Raw genomic sequence first — 16,845 nt, forward strand, 5'->3', positions numbered from 1 at the left:
AGAAATTTTCCCATGTTCTCAATTCCATTTTATACAAAGTACCAAAAGATGCAAAACAACCTGTTAATGAAAACTCATTTGATCCATTTTGTGCTAACATGTGAAATACATTTACTAATTAAGACAACCAACACTTTTACTTTTATTTGCATTTATTTTTTGCGGCATTTATTCCCGGGCCATAAGTTTTTGTTTCTTCAGTTTCTTCTGGGATATCTGGGGAAAAGAAAAAATAAAAGCACTATTAGAAGAATGATTCCAGGATAAACACATCTTAAAGAAGAAGTTGTATCTCAATGAAGGTAATCGGAAATTTCATCATAAAGGGAATGAGTCCTTTGGTCTAGAGGTGGCATGGAGAGAAAGGCAGCCAGGAGGCAATTATAGCAGTAAGAGAACGAAGACTACAGGCTGGGAGCCTAGCTGGAAATAACAAGTGGCAAAAAAGGATGGAGGATAATATGTAAGAAAATCAACAGAAGACAGATCCATTAGGATTTGAGTCACTCCCGGGTTCCAGGCTAAAGAACTAAATATAATCATTTACTGAAAATAAGTTTCTTGGAGAAAGGGACTGCAGGGAGGAGGTTCCCCGTTCCAGATAAATTACACCTGAAGTGCACATGGCCATCTAGGCGTGGACATCAGCATATGATTACACAGTTTTAACACACTGAACTATACGAAATTCCCACTCGCTATTAAGAAACTAATGAGGATAAGAAAGCTGTGGTACATACACACAATGGAATATTACTCAGCTATTAAAAAGAATGCATTTAAATTAGTTCTAATGAGGTGAATGAAACTGGAGCCTATTATACAGAGTGAAGTCAGTCAGAAAGAAAAACACCGATATAGTATATTAACGCATATATATGGAATTTAGAAAGATGCTAACGATAACCCTGTAATTCAGACAGCAAAAGAGACACAGATGTAAAGAACAGACTTTTGGACTCTGGGAGAACGCGAGGGTGGGATGATTTGAGAGAACAGCGTTGAAACACGTATATTATCGTATGTGAAACAGATCGCCAGTGCAGGTTCCATGCATGAGACAGGGTGCTCATGGCTGGTGTACTGGGATGACCCTGAGGGATGGGATGGGGAGGGAGGTTCAGGATGGGGAACACATGTACACCCATGGCTGATTCATGTGAATGTATGGCAAAAACGACCACAACATTGTAATTAGCCTTCAACTAAAATAAATAAAAAATAATCTTCCAAGTTTAAAAAAAAAAAAAACTAATTTGAGACTTATGAAAGCCAAAATAAAATGATTATAAAAGGTTGGTGGTTGCTCAGAATAGCTTCCTTTCATGGTTATTCCAAAGGTGTCCTAAGTTAGTCATCACAGCAACCACAATCTAATACGCCAAGTGAAACAGAGCAGAGACTAAGTAATTTACCTTTTTCTTCTGTGCAACCTCCTCTTCTGGTTTAGGAACAATCTGTTCTTTTTCAGTAAGGATCATCTCAATGTGGCATGGAGAGCTCATGTAGGGGTTGATCCGACCGTGAGCTCTGTAAGTCCTGCGCCGCATCTTGGGGGCTTTGTTCACTTGGATGTGCTCAATGACCAGAGAATCTACATCTAAGCCCTGGGAAAAGGGAGCAAAATCATGTAACATTTTTAAAAATTTTAAAATCAGGTAATACCTTTATCTAAACACCACAAACTGTATCATTCAAGTCCTTATAACTTTAAATAGCATATTTATTTTTTAAGAAAATTTCATTCTAAGACCTCTCCCTTAAATCTAAGTAATTACCAAAACTCAGTGCTGGTAATTGCACCTATTTTATAAATGGTATTCATTAGGGAGTGGAGTTACAGGAATCTCAAAGGATCTATGTCTAAGCTTGATTTTAACAGCAAGGCTTAGCAGCTAGAAGGGCTACAGCTAAACAGACCTATATTAATTCCAGTTCTAACCCAGTTTTCCAAATGCAAAAAGGTAAAGGATAACTGCTCAAATGCATAAATCTGTTTATTTGGCACAGGATTTGTTCAGTTACACACTGCTGTTTTGACTTCTGAAATTTAACATCTCTCCATTATGAATGGAAGCAACAAACCACATGTCAATCATATGGTTCCTTTGTAACTATATTTATTTGTATTTAAATACACCCTGTGAAGGGGTTCACAAACCTCAGTATAAAAAAGGCTTCCCTGGTGGCTCAGATGGTAAAGAATCTGCCTGCAATGCAGGAAACCTGGTTCAATCCCACTCCAGTATTCTTGCATGGAGAATTCCATGGACAAATGATCCTAGCCGGCTACAGTCCACGGGGTCACACAGTTGGACACTACTGAGCACTAACATTTACAGCACAAGGCTACAAACCCGTGGTAAAATACTCAAGGGGAAAAAAAAAGGCATTTCTCTTGCATGTACTGGGATTATGTCTGTGTGGGGGGGTAATTCTACAGTCTTAGGCTTGAAATTACTGCAGACCATGCTCCTGAAATGCTTTATAAAAAAAACCTTGTTTCCTGTTGGAAATTGAAAGTACATTTAAAATAGCCCTTTTAATGGGAACTTTTGTTACTTTCATCAAGTCAATCAAGGAAACAGATCCAGACAACTTTCACCCAGTCAATAACCCAAGTTGCATGTGTGAAGATGCTTATAGTGTGGGTACCTTAAGTTCAGCATTACTCTCTGCATTTTTGAGCATGTGTAGTAAAAATTCAGCACTCTTTTTGGGCCACCGACCCTGCGTCCAGCCCCACTGTTTAGCCTAAAAAACAAAACCAGAGAGTTTATTACTAATTTCCCTCAATTTAAATCAATGTTACAAGATGAATTGACTTCAACCAACATCAAGGTTGTTCAGAACATTTTTTTCATGGTTAATCCAAAGTTGTCCCAAAGGTTGTCATCACAGCAACCATAAGGAGCCTCAGTAAAGGAAGACATTGGCCATTTTTACTTCATCTACTCCCTCCCCTAACAAATTGTCTTTTTAAATGACAACTATGAATTCTTACCTGTGCACACCTACCAACTCCACCGTTGTAACGACGGAATGGCACACATTGCTTCTTTAAAGTGACATCCTTCAGATACTTGGTGGCTTTTCGGATATGCATACCCTTTATGGCCTGGGCAGTTTCACGAGTGTTCTAAACATAAATAATGTAAGCTGTGAGTTAACCATCCTTTAAAAAAATCAGATTCAAACAAATTCCAGTATTTTCAAAGTGTCAACTTTTATCAAGAGCCAAATCCTTCCCATTCTTGAAACATAATACACAATCTGTTATGAGCCAGGGAGGCTTGGTTTGAAGGTGGAGAAATGTGAATCCTAAACCTGTTTATTCACTGTTAATATATTCTCCGTTATCTTGTAAACTACAATTACGTTTCCCATATCTTGATCTGTGCACTAGGTTCTCAAGCAGTTCTCTGGTAATTTAACCCAATTCCACAAATCCTAAGTCAAAGCGTTGTTTATTAAAAGGTGGCTGCTCAGAAATGATTTATTTTCACGGTGAATCCAAAGGTGTCCTAAGAAACACATCATTGCAGCTACCTTTTTAGAATGGTTAAAAAATACTCAAGGAACAACTCTTTCAGAGCATAACTACGATTCACATACCTTAAAATGAACACGAAGATTTGAACCTCTTGATTTGCATGCTAAAAAATACCGGAAAAAATTTTTTTTGGTTAATCTTGGTATCTGGGTGCCTCATAGTCCCAAATAAGAAATGTTGCTTGCTCACTTACATTTTGTGGGGTTTTCTGGGTCAAGTGAATAGCGCACCATTTTTAGGGGTCACCTGGGAGCAAGAATAACTGTCAACATATATTTACAACAACTCACAGTTTAATCTTTATGTACTATAAACTCTGTCCACAGCTGCTCAGAGAGTAGTTGTTTTCATTATTAATCCAAAGGTGTCCTAAGAAATGCCATCATTGCAGCCATCCTCCTCTCAATCCAGTTTCATCTCAGCTACAACCACCAGTTGCCTACAGCAGCGTTGACACTACTAACACTAGTGACACGGACGCCCTTCCCCTAACCCTCTTGAAGCAAGCACAGCCTGTTTCCATCCAAATCTGGATCTAAGTATCCGTGCGGAGGAGCCCAGCGCCCTGCTCAGCATCAGATCCTTCAGGTCAAAGTTAACTCGACCCAACGACACCCCTCTACAAGCTCCCTCTACAGTAACCTCCTTTACTCACACCGATTCCAAGAAAGCCAAGCTTTCCACACACTTTCAGGGTATTATTCGCGTTAAGCGTAGCTCAACTCACGTTCAGCCACTGAGTAAACCTCGACCCGACTTGATCTTATTCCTCCCCAAAACTTTCTCTCCATTCGGCGCCGAATGCGCTGCGTTCCCGGCCCCCACTCACCGCGAGACACTGGCCCTCAGGAGTCGGCACCGACCAGAGCCGGCCTCTAACCTCGTCACCCCCATTCTCGCCCACTGCGGCCTGTAGAGGCCCGATAGAAGAGGGGCGCCGAACCGAGGGCTCCGACACGTCCCCCCGCACAGGACTGCTCCACCACAGAGGAATCAGTAGCCGCGAGAGTCCTCCTTCTGAGGGTCTCGAAATTGGCGCCGAGAGTGCCAGGATGGCAGGGATTACCGGAGGATTCATCACTAGAGAAAGATGCCGAAGAGACACTCACCTCAGGCCGCTTACCGGAAAAGGAAGAGCAGTGGCTCATGGGAGAATTCATGAGAACTCGACATCTCGCGAGAGTCCTAGCCTAAAGAAACGAGATTTGTAGAGGTGGGGGAAGGCGGAGGAGAAAGGGAATGTGGAAATTGTTTGAGAAGATCTGAAAACGAATTAGAGGCTTAGGGACCGTGTCAAAATTCTCCTTTTTTGTATACAGAAATAAATTATGTATTTTTAATATCTGTTAATTAAAAAGAGGTTTGTACAGAAACAGAGTCACAGACTTAGAAAACGAAATTATAGTTACCAAGGGGGAAGTGTAGGTGGGGAGGGATAGTTAGGGAGTTTGGGAATGACATATACACACTGCTCTATTTAAAATGTATAACCAGCAAGGACCTACTGTATAGCACAGGGAACTCTGCTCAGTATAATGTAACAACCTAAATGGGAAAGAACTTTGAAAAAAAATACATATGTAGAAGTATAACTGAATCATTTCGCTGTACATCTGAAATTAACATAACATACTTAATCAAGGATAAGTGAAGTCTCTCAGTCATGTCCGACTCTTTGCGACCCCATGGACTGTAGCCTACCAGGCTCCTCCGTCCATGGGATTTTCCAGGCAATTATACTGGAATGGGTTGCCATTTCCTTCACCAGGAGGTCTTCCCAACCCAGGGATTGAACCCTGGTCTCCCGCATTGCAGGCAGACTCTTTACCATCTGAGCCACCAGGGAAGTGAAATGAGGTAATCAAGGATACTCCAATATAAAAACAAAGGGAAACAAGTTTGTAGTTCTAGGACAATACTACATAGTATTTAGGTATAGACGATACATTTATTCATCGAGATTCACTAGGTGTGGTTATGTGATTATATGAAAATGATTTGTAAAGGGACAATTCGCTGTTGTTGTTGTTGTTTTGCAACACCATGGAATGTAGCCCACCAGGCTCCTCTGTTCATGGGATTTCCCAGGCAAGAATACTGGAGTGGGTTGCCATCCCCTTCTCCAGTAGATCTTTGTGACCCAGTGATTAAACCCTCATCACCTGCATTGGCAGAAAGTTCTCTACCACTGACCACCAGTTCAGTTCAGTCGCTCAGTCATGTCTGACTCTTTGCGACCCCATGAATCGCAGCACGCCAGGCCTCCTTGTCCATCACCAACTCCCAGAGTTCACTCAGATCATGTCCATCGAGTCAGTGATGCCATCCAGCCATCTCATCCTCTGTCGTCCCCTTCTCCTCCTGCCCCCAATCCTTCCCAGTATCAGAGTCTTTTCCAATGAGTCAACTCTTCGCATGAGGTGGCCAAAGTACTGGAGTTTCAGCTTTAGCATCATTCCTTCCAAAGAAATCCCAGGACTGATCTCCTGTAGAATGCACTGGTTGGATCTCCTCGCAGTCCAAGGGACTCCCACTGACCACCAGGGAAGCCCAAAAAGAAAAATTAGGGAGATCCAAAGGATGGGATGTAATTATGTTAGTCATAAATTCTCAGTTTGAGAATATCACATAATCAATTGTAAAGCAGCGCATGTAAAGTATGTACTAACTGAAGCGTCTGGTTCAAGATTGCCATCTGGTTTCCCCACTGCAACTTGTAGATTTTCATATGGCAAAAGATAACTGTTCCTTGAAAATAAAAATGCCAAGGTGCATTTTCTCACCCAGGTCATCTTACTGGTTATTCACTTAGAGTCACTGGTGCTGTTAAGAGTTAGCTTTGGGTCTTCCTTTTATAGCCTCAGTGACTTTTCTGTAAAATTTAAGTGAACTCTTTAAATTGTATTTGATATACATATTTTCCTCCAATCTGTTTAGTTAAACATTGAAGTTCAAACTTCTGTCTTAAATTTAACATGTTTCTCCACTATGAATGTTGGCAACAAACCACACAGCAATCATATTGGTTCCTTTGTAATAGTATTTTATTATTTGTATTTAAAAAATACAGGAGTTCCCTGGTGGCTCAGAAGGTGAAGAATCCGCCTGCAATGTGGGAGACCTGGGTTTAATCCCTGGGTTGGGAAGATACCCTGGAAGAGGACATGGCAACCCACTCCAGTGTTCTTGCCTGGAGAATCCCCATGGACAGAGGAGCCTGGTAGGCTACAGTCCATGGGGTCACAAAGAGTCGGACACAACTGAGAGACTAAACACACACACACAAAATATCCTGTGAAGCGGTTCACAAACCATAGTATAAAAAAGGTCCATGGCACAAATTTACAAACCCTTGGGAAAATACTCAAGGGAAAAAAAGGATTTCTTTTGCATGTACTGGGAAAAGTATATTTTAATTTTACTATTTTTATTTCTAAGAAATCTTAATTATTAAAGCAATTGTGTACTGCAAATAGGGGTCATCCTTAGCAATCAGTTGACTTGTTCATTTAGCCATTCAATGAATATTCATCGAACACTTATATGCCTGCCATTGTGCTAGATGTTGCTGCTGCTGCTGCTGCTGCTGCTAAGTTGCTTCAGTCATGTCTGACTCTGTGCAACCCCATAGATGGCAGCTCACCAGGCTCCCCCGTCCCTGGGATTCTCCAGGCAAGAACACTGGAGTGGGTTGCCATTTTCTTTTCCAATGCATGAAGGTGAAAAGTGAAAGTGAATTCGCTCAGTCGTGTCCGACTCTTAGCGACCCCATGGACTGTAGCCTACCAGGCTCCTCCGTCCATGGGATTTTCCAGGCAAGAGTACTGGGGTGGGGTGCCATTGCCTTCTCCAGTGCTGGATGTTATGCTCTAACAAATACTATGAGAGCCTCGGCTGCCAAGGAACCCACAGTCATAGAATGAGGGTAGGGACAGAGAGATAGGTAACTAGGAGGTGAACAGCCAGTTAGAATAGAGTGTGAAATCGCTAAAGTAGGGTTAACATGCAGAGTAGGAAAGCCTCTCCTGAGTGGACGACATGGCAACTGCACCATGAATGACCAGAAGGAGCTAGCTGGTCATGACAATACAGTAAGAGAGAAACAATTAACTATTGCCAGCAAGAAAATTCTGCTATGGGAACTGCAAGCGTTTGGATTCCTTTTGGTTGTGGGTGGGGAGAGGTAAGGGTGAGTGGCAAACCTGATCTGGAGGGAGCCTATTTATCTGTCAAGGAGTTTTGAATTTAACTTAAGGTCAACGGGCTTCCCTTGTGGCTCAGCTGGTAAAGAATCCACCTGCAGTATAGGAGACCTGGGTTTGATCCTTGAGTTGGGAAGATCCCCTGGAGAAGGGAAAGGCTACCCACTCCAGTATTCTGGCCTGGAGAATTCCATGGACTGTCTAGTCCTTGGGGTCGCAGAGTCAGACATGACTGAGCAACTTTCATCTTCAAGGTCAACGAGGGACTTCTGAAAGTGTTTAAACCTATGGGGATGGGCATGGGCAAGGTGACCTGATCAGATTCACTTTTGAAAAGATCACTCTATAGCAAGAAATTTGGGATGCCTCAGGGGCAAGGCCAGAGGCTGGCAGAAGATGGGAGTGGCTTGAACTGATGAGGTTCAGTTTAATTTTTTTTGGCAAAGAGAACGGAGAGTGGTAGATGAATTCAAGAAATTTTGGTAAAAGTCACATGATTTTGTGGTTGTAAGCTGTAAAAGTTGGTACCTTCATTAGCCTCCCTAAGTGTGCTGCCAGCCCATAGCTGAGCCTGTAACACAGTCTTCCACTTCTCTCAGTACAGGGATATCTCTGAGATATTTTGAGTTCAGTTTCAGAGCACTATGATAGAGCAAGTCACATGGATTTTTTTGGCTTCCCAGTGCATGTAAAAGTTGCATCTTCCCCGGTGGTACAATGGACAAAAATCTGCCTGCCAATGCAGGGGACACAGGTTCAACCCCTGGTCTGGGAAGATTCCACAGGGCACAGAACAGCTGAGCCCAGGTGCCACAGCTACTGAAGCCTGTACACTCTATGGCCTGTAAGCCACAATTAATGAGCCCCTGTATTCCAACTACTGAAGCACACAAGCCTAGAGCTGGTGCTCCACAACAAGAGAAGCCACTGCAATAAGCCTGTGTACTGCAACTAGAGGAAGGCTGTGTGCAGCAATGAAGACCTAGCATGGCCAAAACTAAATAAACCAGTGTGTACGTGTCAAAAAAAAAAAAAGAAGAAATAAAAAATGTTACGTCATTGAGAATTCCCTGGCGACCCAGTGGTTAGGACTCCTATCTTCCACTGCTGGGGGCCTGGGTTCCATCCCTGGTGAGAGAACTATTATCCTACAAGCTGAGTGGCTTAGCCAAAAAAGAAAAACAAAAAGTTATTTCTACATGATACTGTAATCTATTAAATGCAATAAATAACATTGCAAAGATTCCGTAGATAGAGGTCAGCAAAGAGTTGGACAAGGCTTAGCGACTAACACTTTCACTTTAAAGAAAGCTATGAAAAACCTAGACAGTATACGAAAAAACAGAGACATCACTTTGTCAACAAAGGTCCATTTTTTCCAGTAGCCATGTGCCAATGTAAGAGTGAACCATAAAGAAGGCTGAATGGTGAAGAATTGATGCTTTCGAACTGTGGTGCTGAAGAAGACTCTTGAGAGGCCCTTGGACTGCAAGGAGATCAAACCAGTCAATTCTAAAGGAAATCAATCCTGAATATTCATTGGAAAGACTGATGCTGAAGCTGAAGCTCCAATACTTTGGCCGCCTAATGCAAAGAGCTGACTCATTAGAAAAGAACCTGATGCTGGGAAAGATTGAGGGCAGGAGGAGGAGGGGACGACAGAAGATGAGGTGCTTGGATGGCATTGTCAACTCAATGAGCATGAGTTTGAGCAAGCTATGGGAGATGGTGAAGGACAGGGAAGCCTGGCATGCTGCAGTCCATGGCGTTGCAACGAGTTGGACACAACTAAGCTACTGAAATCTATCTGTCAGATCTAGGCCCTTAAATCTATTTCTCACTTCCACTGTATAATCATAAGGGATTTGATTTAGGTCATACCTGAATGGTCTAGTGGTTTTCCCTACTTTCTTCAATTTCAGTCTGAATTTGGCAATAAGGAGTTCATGATCTGAGCCACAGTCAGCTCCTGGCCTTGTTTTTGCTGACTGTATAGAGCTTCTCCATCTTTGGCTGCAAAGAATATAATCAATCTGATTTTGGTGTTGACCATCTGGTGATGTCCATGTATAGAGTCTTCTCTTGTGTTGTTAGAAGAGGGTCTTTGTTATGACCAGTGCATTTTCTTGGCAGAACTCTATTAGTCTTTGCCCTGCTTCATTCTGTATTCCAAGGCCAAATTTGCCTGTTACTCCAGGTGTTTCTTGACTTCCTACTCTTGCATTTCAGTCCCCTATAATGAAAAGGACATCTTTTTTGGGTGTTAGTTCTAAAAGGTCTTGTAGGTCTTCGTAGAACCATTCAGCTTCAGCTTCTTCAGCGTTACTGGTTGGGGCATAGACTTGGATTACTGTGATATTGAATGGTTTGCCTTGGAAACGAACAGAGATCATTCTGTCGTTTTTGAGATTGCATCCAAGTACTGCATTTCAGACTCTTTTGTTGACCATGATGGCTACTCCATTTCTTCTAAGGGATTCCTGCCTGCAGTAGTAGATATAATGGTCATCGGAGTTAAATTCACCCATTCCAGTCCATTTTAGTTTGCTGATTCCTAGAATGTCAACATTCACTCTTGCCATCTCTTGTTTGACCACTTCCAGTTTGCCTTGATTCATGGACCTGACATTCCACGTTCCTATGCAAATTGCTCTTTACAGTATTGGACCTTGCTTCTATCACCAGTCACATCCACAGCTGGGTATTCTTTTTGCTTTGACTTCATCCCTTCATTCTTTCTCGGGTTATTTCTCCACTGATGTCGAAGAGCATATTGGGCACCTACTGACCTGGGGAGTTCCTCTTTCAGTATCCTATCATTTTGCCTTTTCATACTGTTCATGGGGTTCTCAAGGCAAGAATACTGAAGTGGTTTGCCACTCCCTTCTCCAGTGGACCACGTGCCTGATGAACTATGGAATGAGGTTCATGACATTGTACAGGAGACAGGGATCAAGACCATCCCCATGGAAAAGAAATGCAAAAAAGCAAAATGGCTATCTGGGAAGGCCTTAAAAATAGCTGTGAAAAGAAAAGAAGCAAAAAGCAAAGGAGAAAAGGAAAGATATAAGCATCTGAATGCAGAGTTCCAAAGAATAGCAAGAAGAGAAAAGAAAGCCTTCTTCAGCAATCAATGCAAAGAAATAGAGGAAAACAACAGAATGGGAAAGACTAGAGATCTCTTCAAGAAAATTAGAGATACCAAGGGAATATTTTATGCAAAGATGGGCTCGATAAAGGACAGAAATGGTATGGACCTAACAGAAGCAGAAGATATTAAGAAGAGATGGCAAGAATACACAGAAGAACTGTACAAAAAAGATCTTCACGACCCAGATAATCACGATGGTGTGATCACTGACCTAGAGCCAGACATTCTGGAATGTGAAGTCAAGTGGGCCTTAGAAAGCATCACTACGAACAAAGCTAGTGGAGGTGATGGAATTCCAGTTGAGCTATTTCAAATCCTGAAAGATGATGCTGTGAAACTGCTGCACTTAATATGCCAGCAAATTTGGAAAACTCAGCAGTGGTCACAGGACTGGAAAAGGTCAGTTTTCATTCCAATCCCAAAGAAAGGCAATGCCAAAGAATGCTCAAACTACCTCACAATTGCATTCATCTCACACGCTAGTAAAGTAATGCTTAAAATTCTCCAAGCCAGGCTTCAGCAATATGTGAACCATGAACTTCCTGATGTTCAAACTGGTTTTAGAAAAGGCAGAGGAACCAGAGATCAAATTGCCAACATTCGCTGGATCATCGAAAAAGCAAGAGAGTTCCAGAAAAACATCTATTTCTGCTTTCTTGACTATGCCAAAGCCTTTGACTGTGTGGATCACAATAAACTGTGGAACATTCTGAAAGAGATGGGAATACCAGACCACCTGACGTGCCTCTTGAGAAATTTGTATGCAGGTCAGGAAGCAACAGTTAGAACTGGACATGGAACAACAGACTGGTTCCAAATAGGAAAAGGAGTATGTCAAGGCTGTATATTGTCACCCTGCTTATTTAACTTGTATGCAGAGTACATCATGAGAAACGCTGGATTGGAAGAAGCACAAGCTGGAATCAAGATTGCTGGGAGAAATATCAATAACCTCAGATATGCAGATGACACCACCCTTATGGCAGAAAGTGAAGAGGAACTCAAAAGCCTCTTGATGAAAGTGAAAGTGGAGAGTGAAAAAGTTGGCTTAAAGCTCAACATTCAGAAAACGAAGATCATGGCATCCGGTCCCATCATTTCATGGGAAATAGTTGGGGAAACAGTGTCAGACTTTATTTTTTTTGGGGGGGGGGGCTCCAAAATCACTACAGATGGTGACTGCAGCCATGAAATTAAAAGACGCTTACTCCTTGGAAGGAAAGTTATGACCAACCTAGATAGCATATTCAAAAGCAGAGACATTACTTTGCCAACAAAGGTCCGTCTAGTCAAGGCTATGGTTTTTCCTGTGGTCAAGTATGGATGTGAGAGTTGGACTGTGAAGAAAGCTGAGTGCCAAAGAATTGATGCTTTTGAACTGTGGTGTTGGAGAAGACTCTTGAGAGTCCTTTGGACTGCAAGGAGATCCAACCAGTCCATTCTGAAGGAGATCAGCCCTGGGATTTCTTTGGAGGGAATGATGCTAAAGCTGAAACTCCAGTACTTTGGCCACCTCATGCGAAGAGCTAACTCATTGGAAAAGACTCTGATGCAGGGAGGGATTGGGGGCAGGAGGAGAAGGGGACGGCAGAGGATGAGATGGCTGGATGGCATCACTGACTCGATGGACGTGAGTCTGGGTGAACTCCAGGAGTTGGTGATGGACAGGGAGGCCTGGCATGCTGCGATTCATGGGGTCGCATAGAGTCGGACACGACTGAACGACTGAACTGAACTGACTGAACTGAAAGCTACTGAACAATAACACCACCTCAGCTCACTATGGCTAGCCTGGCTTCTCCATCCTGCCTCTGGACCGTCCATCTCTCCTTTTTTTGGAGGGGGGCTGTGCCAGGTCTTATTTGTGGCATGAAGGAGCTTTCATTGCAGCATTTGGGGGTCTAGTTCCCTGACCAGGGATCAAACCCAGGCCTCCTGTATTGGGAGCATGGAATCTTAGCCACTGGACTGCCAGGGAAGTTCCGAGGACCGTCCATCTCTTGATTGGCTGCCAAGCTTCCCTCCAGCTGTTAGTGTTCTCTGTGCCCAGGTCACAGTCTCCCTTTCTCAGGCCACTGCTGCTGCATTCATCAAGGTGAACCTAGTGAAAGCAAGGTCGAGGACGACTCTTCTTGCTCTGACACCAGGTGGATTGGTAAGGCCAGAAACCTCAGATTAGAGTCTGGAAAATTCTGCAAAATACCAGAAAAGCTGTAGCAGATGAGGTAATATGAGTTTGGTAAGGGTGAAGAAGGTGGGAGTGAAACTGAGTGGGGGCCTGTGGGACTCCCAGGCTCGGAGGCCTTTCTGTCCCCATCTCTCATGGGCAAGACTCCAGCCTCCATGACCTTCCCTGAGTTCCAAAGGGTGGATCCCAACTGTTGCTATTCAAGAAGCAGCAGCTAGGATACCACCTGAGGCAAGATTAAAGAGACTCAGAGAAATTCATCAAGATTAAGAGATTAAGGGACTGCAAGCCTGGCTCACACCCTAATCTTGTCAGAGACCCCATCTTTGAGCCACTGTTATAAAATACTTCATCAAATCCTCTGGAATTGAGACACCTAGTTTTTCTAGGCAGGAGCTCAGTGTGTTCCTGTTTGCCTGGCAAAGAAATAATTTTCTGGTGTTGTCCTGCTCTTTTGCGACCTTGTGGACTGAAGCCTGCCAGGCTCTTCTGTCTATGGGATTTCCCAGGCAAGAGCACTGGAGTGGCTTGCCATTTCCTTCTCCAGGGGATCTTCCTGACCCAGGGATAGAATCCTCATCTCCCGCATTGGCAGGCAGATTTTTTTACCATACCACGGAGCCACCCTGATTTGACTTGGCTCTGGTGTACAGAGAGGCCACACTTGGGTAACAGGAATGGAACAGCAAATGCCTCTGGACTCCTCAAATACGATTGAAACACGGCTCCCCAAGACCTTCTTCCAGTTGTCACACGAGTGTATGTTCCTCGGTTCTTTGTCTCGTCACAACAAAGATTTGGAGCAACGGACATAAAAGCCCTCGGCGCGTCACAGCTCTCGGGTCTTGGACAAACCGTGCTACAGTTTTTAGGCAAATCAGTGTTACAGCTCCATTTTATTTAGAAGATAGCAGGAGAGAGAGGGTGAGAGAGAGAGAGAGAAAGAAAAGAGCGCATGAATGCGGGAGAGAGAGTCCAAGAGAAAGCGCTTTGGCTCCTCCTTTTATATGTTTTTTCCTCCACCTGGGCCTGCCCCATGCAAATTGGGCTTAGCCAGGAGTGCTGTTTGTTCTGTTTGTTCTGCCTGAAGTCTTCACTCTGGTCCTCGGACCTTCCTTGTCTTTTAGCCACCGCCATTTTGGACTCCTTTTCCCTATTCTACCTACCTAACATTCCCCCCTCAAGAGATGGGAGGCCCAATTCTTTGGGAATAGGGGCGTCAAGGTCTTTCTGGCTACTTCCTGCTGAACTGGGGCAGCGAGGGGTATTGGGCCTCCCCCTCTTGCTAGTCTCAATCCTCAAGTCCTTATAGCAGTGTCCAAGGATGTGTGGTATTTTCCGTGGTCAGCTGTAGTTTTATATCTTTGTTGAACTGGCACTGCATGTTGTAGCTGGTTGACCTGGGCAGAGACAAAACAGGTTAGACAATTGACAGTACATGGAATAATCATAGGCATCATCAATATAGCATAACAAGGACTAGTAGGGACATTGGTCAATTTTAAATTCACATTGCCAGGATAGCTCAAGTCCCTTCTTGTTCAGGGATCAGAAGATCTATCTCCTGTCTGTTTTGGAGAACAGTCTCTGTCAAGCTGTGTTGGCTCCTTAGAGTTATCCTGAGAAATCTTATCCCCAGAAACCAGATTTTGGGGGTGTTCATTAGAATGGCACTCATTGGTAGTTCTGAATAGGTATCTGGGGGTAGAAAGTATTACAGGGTAGGGGCCCTTCCATGTGGGCTGGAGTTGAGCCTTTGGGGACCCATCTTTCCAGACTTTAATTAGGACTTGAGTCCCTGGAGCATATAGTGGTGACTCTTTAGAATCTTTTGGGTCTTGGTTGACACCCCACAAGTGTATATCCTGTTGGAATTGCCCAATGGCCATGGTATAAGACTGGAGGGTCTGAACCTCTGGATCTAGGAAGAGGTCATTGACATAAACAAAAGGTCTCCCATATAGCATCTCATAAGGACTAAGACCAACCTGTTCCTTAGGGGCAATGCGGGTGCGGAGGAGAGCTATTGGTAAAGCCTCCTTCCATCCCAGGGAGGTCTCCTGGGTTATCATTTTTATCGCTGATTTTAAGAATTGATTGGCTCGTTCTACTTTTCCTGAAGATTGAGGCCTCCAGGCACAATGGAGATAATAAGTAATGCCCAATGCTTTCGAGACCCCTTGGGTGACCTTAGAAGTAAATGATGTCCCATTGTCACTTTGTAATGACCTGGGCAGACCAAATCTTGGAATGATTTCATGGAGCAGTTTTTTTATCACCTCCTCAGCCTTCTCGGTCTGGGTGGGAAAGCCTTCAATCCATCCTGTGAATGTATCTATCATAACTAATAGGTATTTATACCTTTGAAAAACTGGCATCTGGGTAAAGTCCATCTGCCAGTCCTCTCCTGGTTAGGCCCCACATCGTTGGACGGGCTGGGCCAGCTGGGGTCTTTGAGCTCCTTGAGGGTTATTAAATTGGCAAGTGGGACAAGAGGAGACCACCTGTCTTATAGTTGTTTGGAGGCCTGTTCCTCTGAAGGACTTTTCTAGTAATCTTTGGAGGGCCTTTTCTCCTAAATGAGTAGTGGCATGTAAGGAGTTAACCAACTTCCATTGGAGGTTTCCAGGCAGAAAAAGGAGTCCCTCCTTTTGGAACCACCCCATATGATCTTCTTGAAAGCCCTCGCTCTTAGCTTTAAGAATCTCACTTTCAGTATATGAAGGAGTTTCTGGCAAATTAGTCTGTGGAACTAAGGTGGCAATCCCTATTAGGTCATGGTTCTGTAATGCTGCTCTCCTAGCTGCCTGATCAGCTGCTTGGTTCCCTCGTGCCACTTCCGTGTTCCCTTTTTGGTGTCCTTTACAGTGGGAGACTGAAACCTCAATGGGCAGATGGACTGCCTCCAAGAGTTGAAGAATCTGATCACCATATTTGATTGGGGACCCTCGGGTGGTCAAGTGGCCCCTTTCTTTCCAAACAGCTGCATGTGCATGTAGCAACAGAAAGGCATACTTGGAGTCAGTGTAAATGGCTATTCTTTTCCTTTTCCCAGCTCTAAAGCTCGAGTCAGGGCTATGAGTTCAGCTAATTGGGCTGAAGTACCTGGTGGCAGAGGCTTAGCCTCTATGGTCTCAAAATTGGAGACTACTGCATACCCGGCTCTTCTTTTTCCATCCAAGACAAAGCTGTTTCCATCAGTGTACCAGATTTCCTCAGGATTGGTCAGAGGATCTTCTGACAATCCCTCTCGGGGTTTTGTCCAGTGGTCCAAGGTTTCTAGACAGGAGTGAAATGGGAGAGAGCCCTCGGGGGTAGGTAGGAGGGTGGCTGGGTTAAGAACCTCACAAGAGGATATAGTGAGGCCTGGATTTTCCATCAGCATTACTTGATATCTGAGGATTCTTTGATCAGACATCCATAAATTGCCTCTCCCATTTAGGAGTTGTTTTACTTGGTGGTTGGTAAAAATAGTTAGTTTGCCCCCAAAGGAGAGTTTTAAAGCATCTTCTATCATGATTGCAATAGCTGCAAGATTTCGAAGGCAGGGGGGCCAACCTCAGGAAGTTGGATCGAGCCTCTTGGATAAGTAAGTTACAGGCTGGGGCTCAGATCCCAACCTTTGAGTTAACACTCCCAAGGCTGTTCCCTCTCTTTCATGGACATAAAGTTGGAATGCTTTTTCTGGGTCTGGCAACCTCAAGGCAGGTGCCTGAGTTAAGGCCTGTTTTAGTGTAGCCTCTGCCTCCTT

At 43.8% G+C, this 16,845-nt stretch overlaps 1 protein-coding gene and 4 non-coding genes across 6 annotated transcripts; all 5 read right to left on the reverse strand.

The window, feature by feature from the left end:
- Positions 1-10: 10 nt before the first annotated feature.
- LOC113882660 (60S ribosomal protein L17) lies at positions 11-4,708 on the reverse strand. Of its 2 annotated transcripts, none has more exons than XM_027525626.1 (7): positions 4,383-4,627; positions 3,747-3,799; positions 3,616-3,656; positions 3,005-3,139; positions 2,656-2,754; positions 1,416-1,607; positions 11-216 (listed from the first exon to the last, which is right to left on the reverse strand). In XM_027525626.1, the coding sequence occupies exons 2-7, from the start codon at positions 3,784-3,786 to the stop codon at positions 169-171; spliced, it is 555 nt and encodes a 184-aa protein (XP_027381427.1). In that variant the 5' UTR covers positions 3,787-3,799; positions 4,383-4,627; the 3' UTR covers positions 11-168. The 2 variants fall into 2 exon arrangements, with proteins under 2 accessions (XP_027381427.1, XP_027381426.1); XM_027525625.1 differs by lacking the exon at positions 4,383-4,627 and adding an exon at positions 4,663-4,708 and having other exon boundaries at positions 14-216.
- LOC113883077 lies at positions 1,303-1,366 on the reverse strand. Its single transcript, XR_003508560.1, has one exon. It is a non-coding gene; the product is annotated as a small nucleolar RNA SNORD58 (small nucleolar RNA).
- LOC113883081 lies at positions 2,842-2,904 on the reverse strand. Its single transcript, XR_003508563.1, has one exon. It is a non-coding gene; the product is annotated as a small nucleolar RNA SNORD58 (small nucleolar RNA).
- On the reverse strand, positions 3,481-3,545 carry LOC113883079. Its single transcript, XR_003508561.1, has one exon. It is a non-coding gene; the product is annotated as a small nucleolar RNA SNORD58 (small nucleolar RNA).
- LOC113883080 lies at positions 3,879-3,944 on the reverse strand. The gene has a single exon (XR_003508562.1). It is a non-coding gene; the product is annotated as a small nucleolar RNA SNORD58 (small nucleolar RNA).
- Positions 4,709-16,845: the final 12,137 nt, after the last annotated feature.

Source organism: Bos indicus x Bos taurus, chromosome 24 (assembly GCF_003369695.1).
Source record: "Bos indicus x Bos taurus breed Angus x Brahman F1 hybrid chromosome 24, Bos_hybrid_MaternalHap_v2.0, whole genome shotgun sequence".
Classification (NCBI taxonomy): domain Eukaryota; kingdom Metazoa; phylum Chordata; class Mammalia; order Artiodactyla; family Bovidae; genus Bos; species Bos indicus x Bos taurus.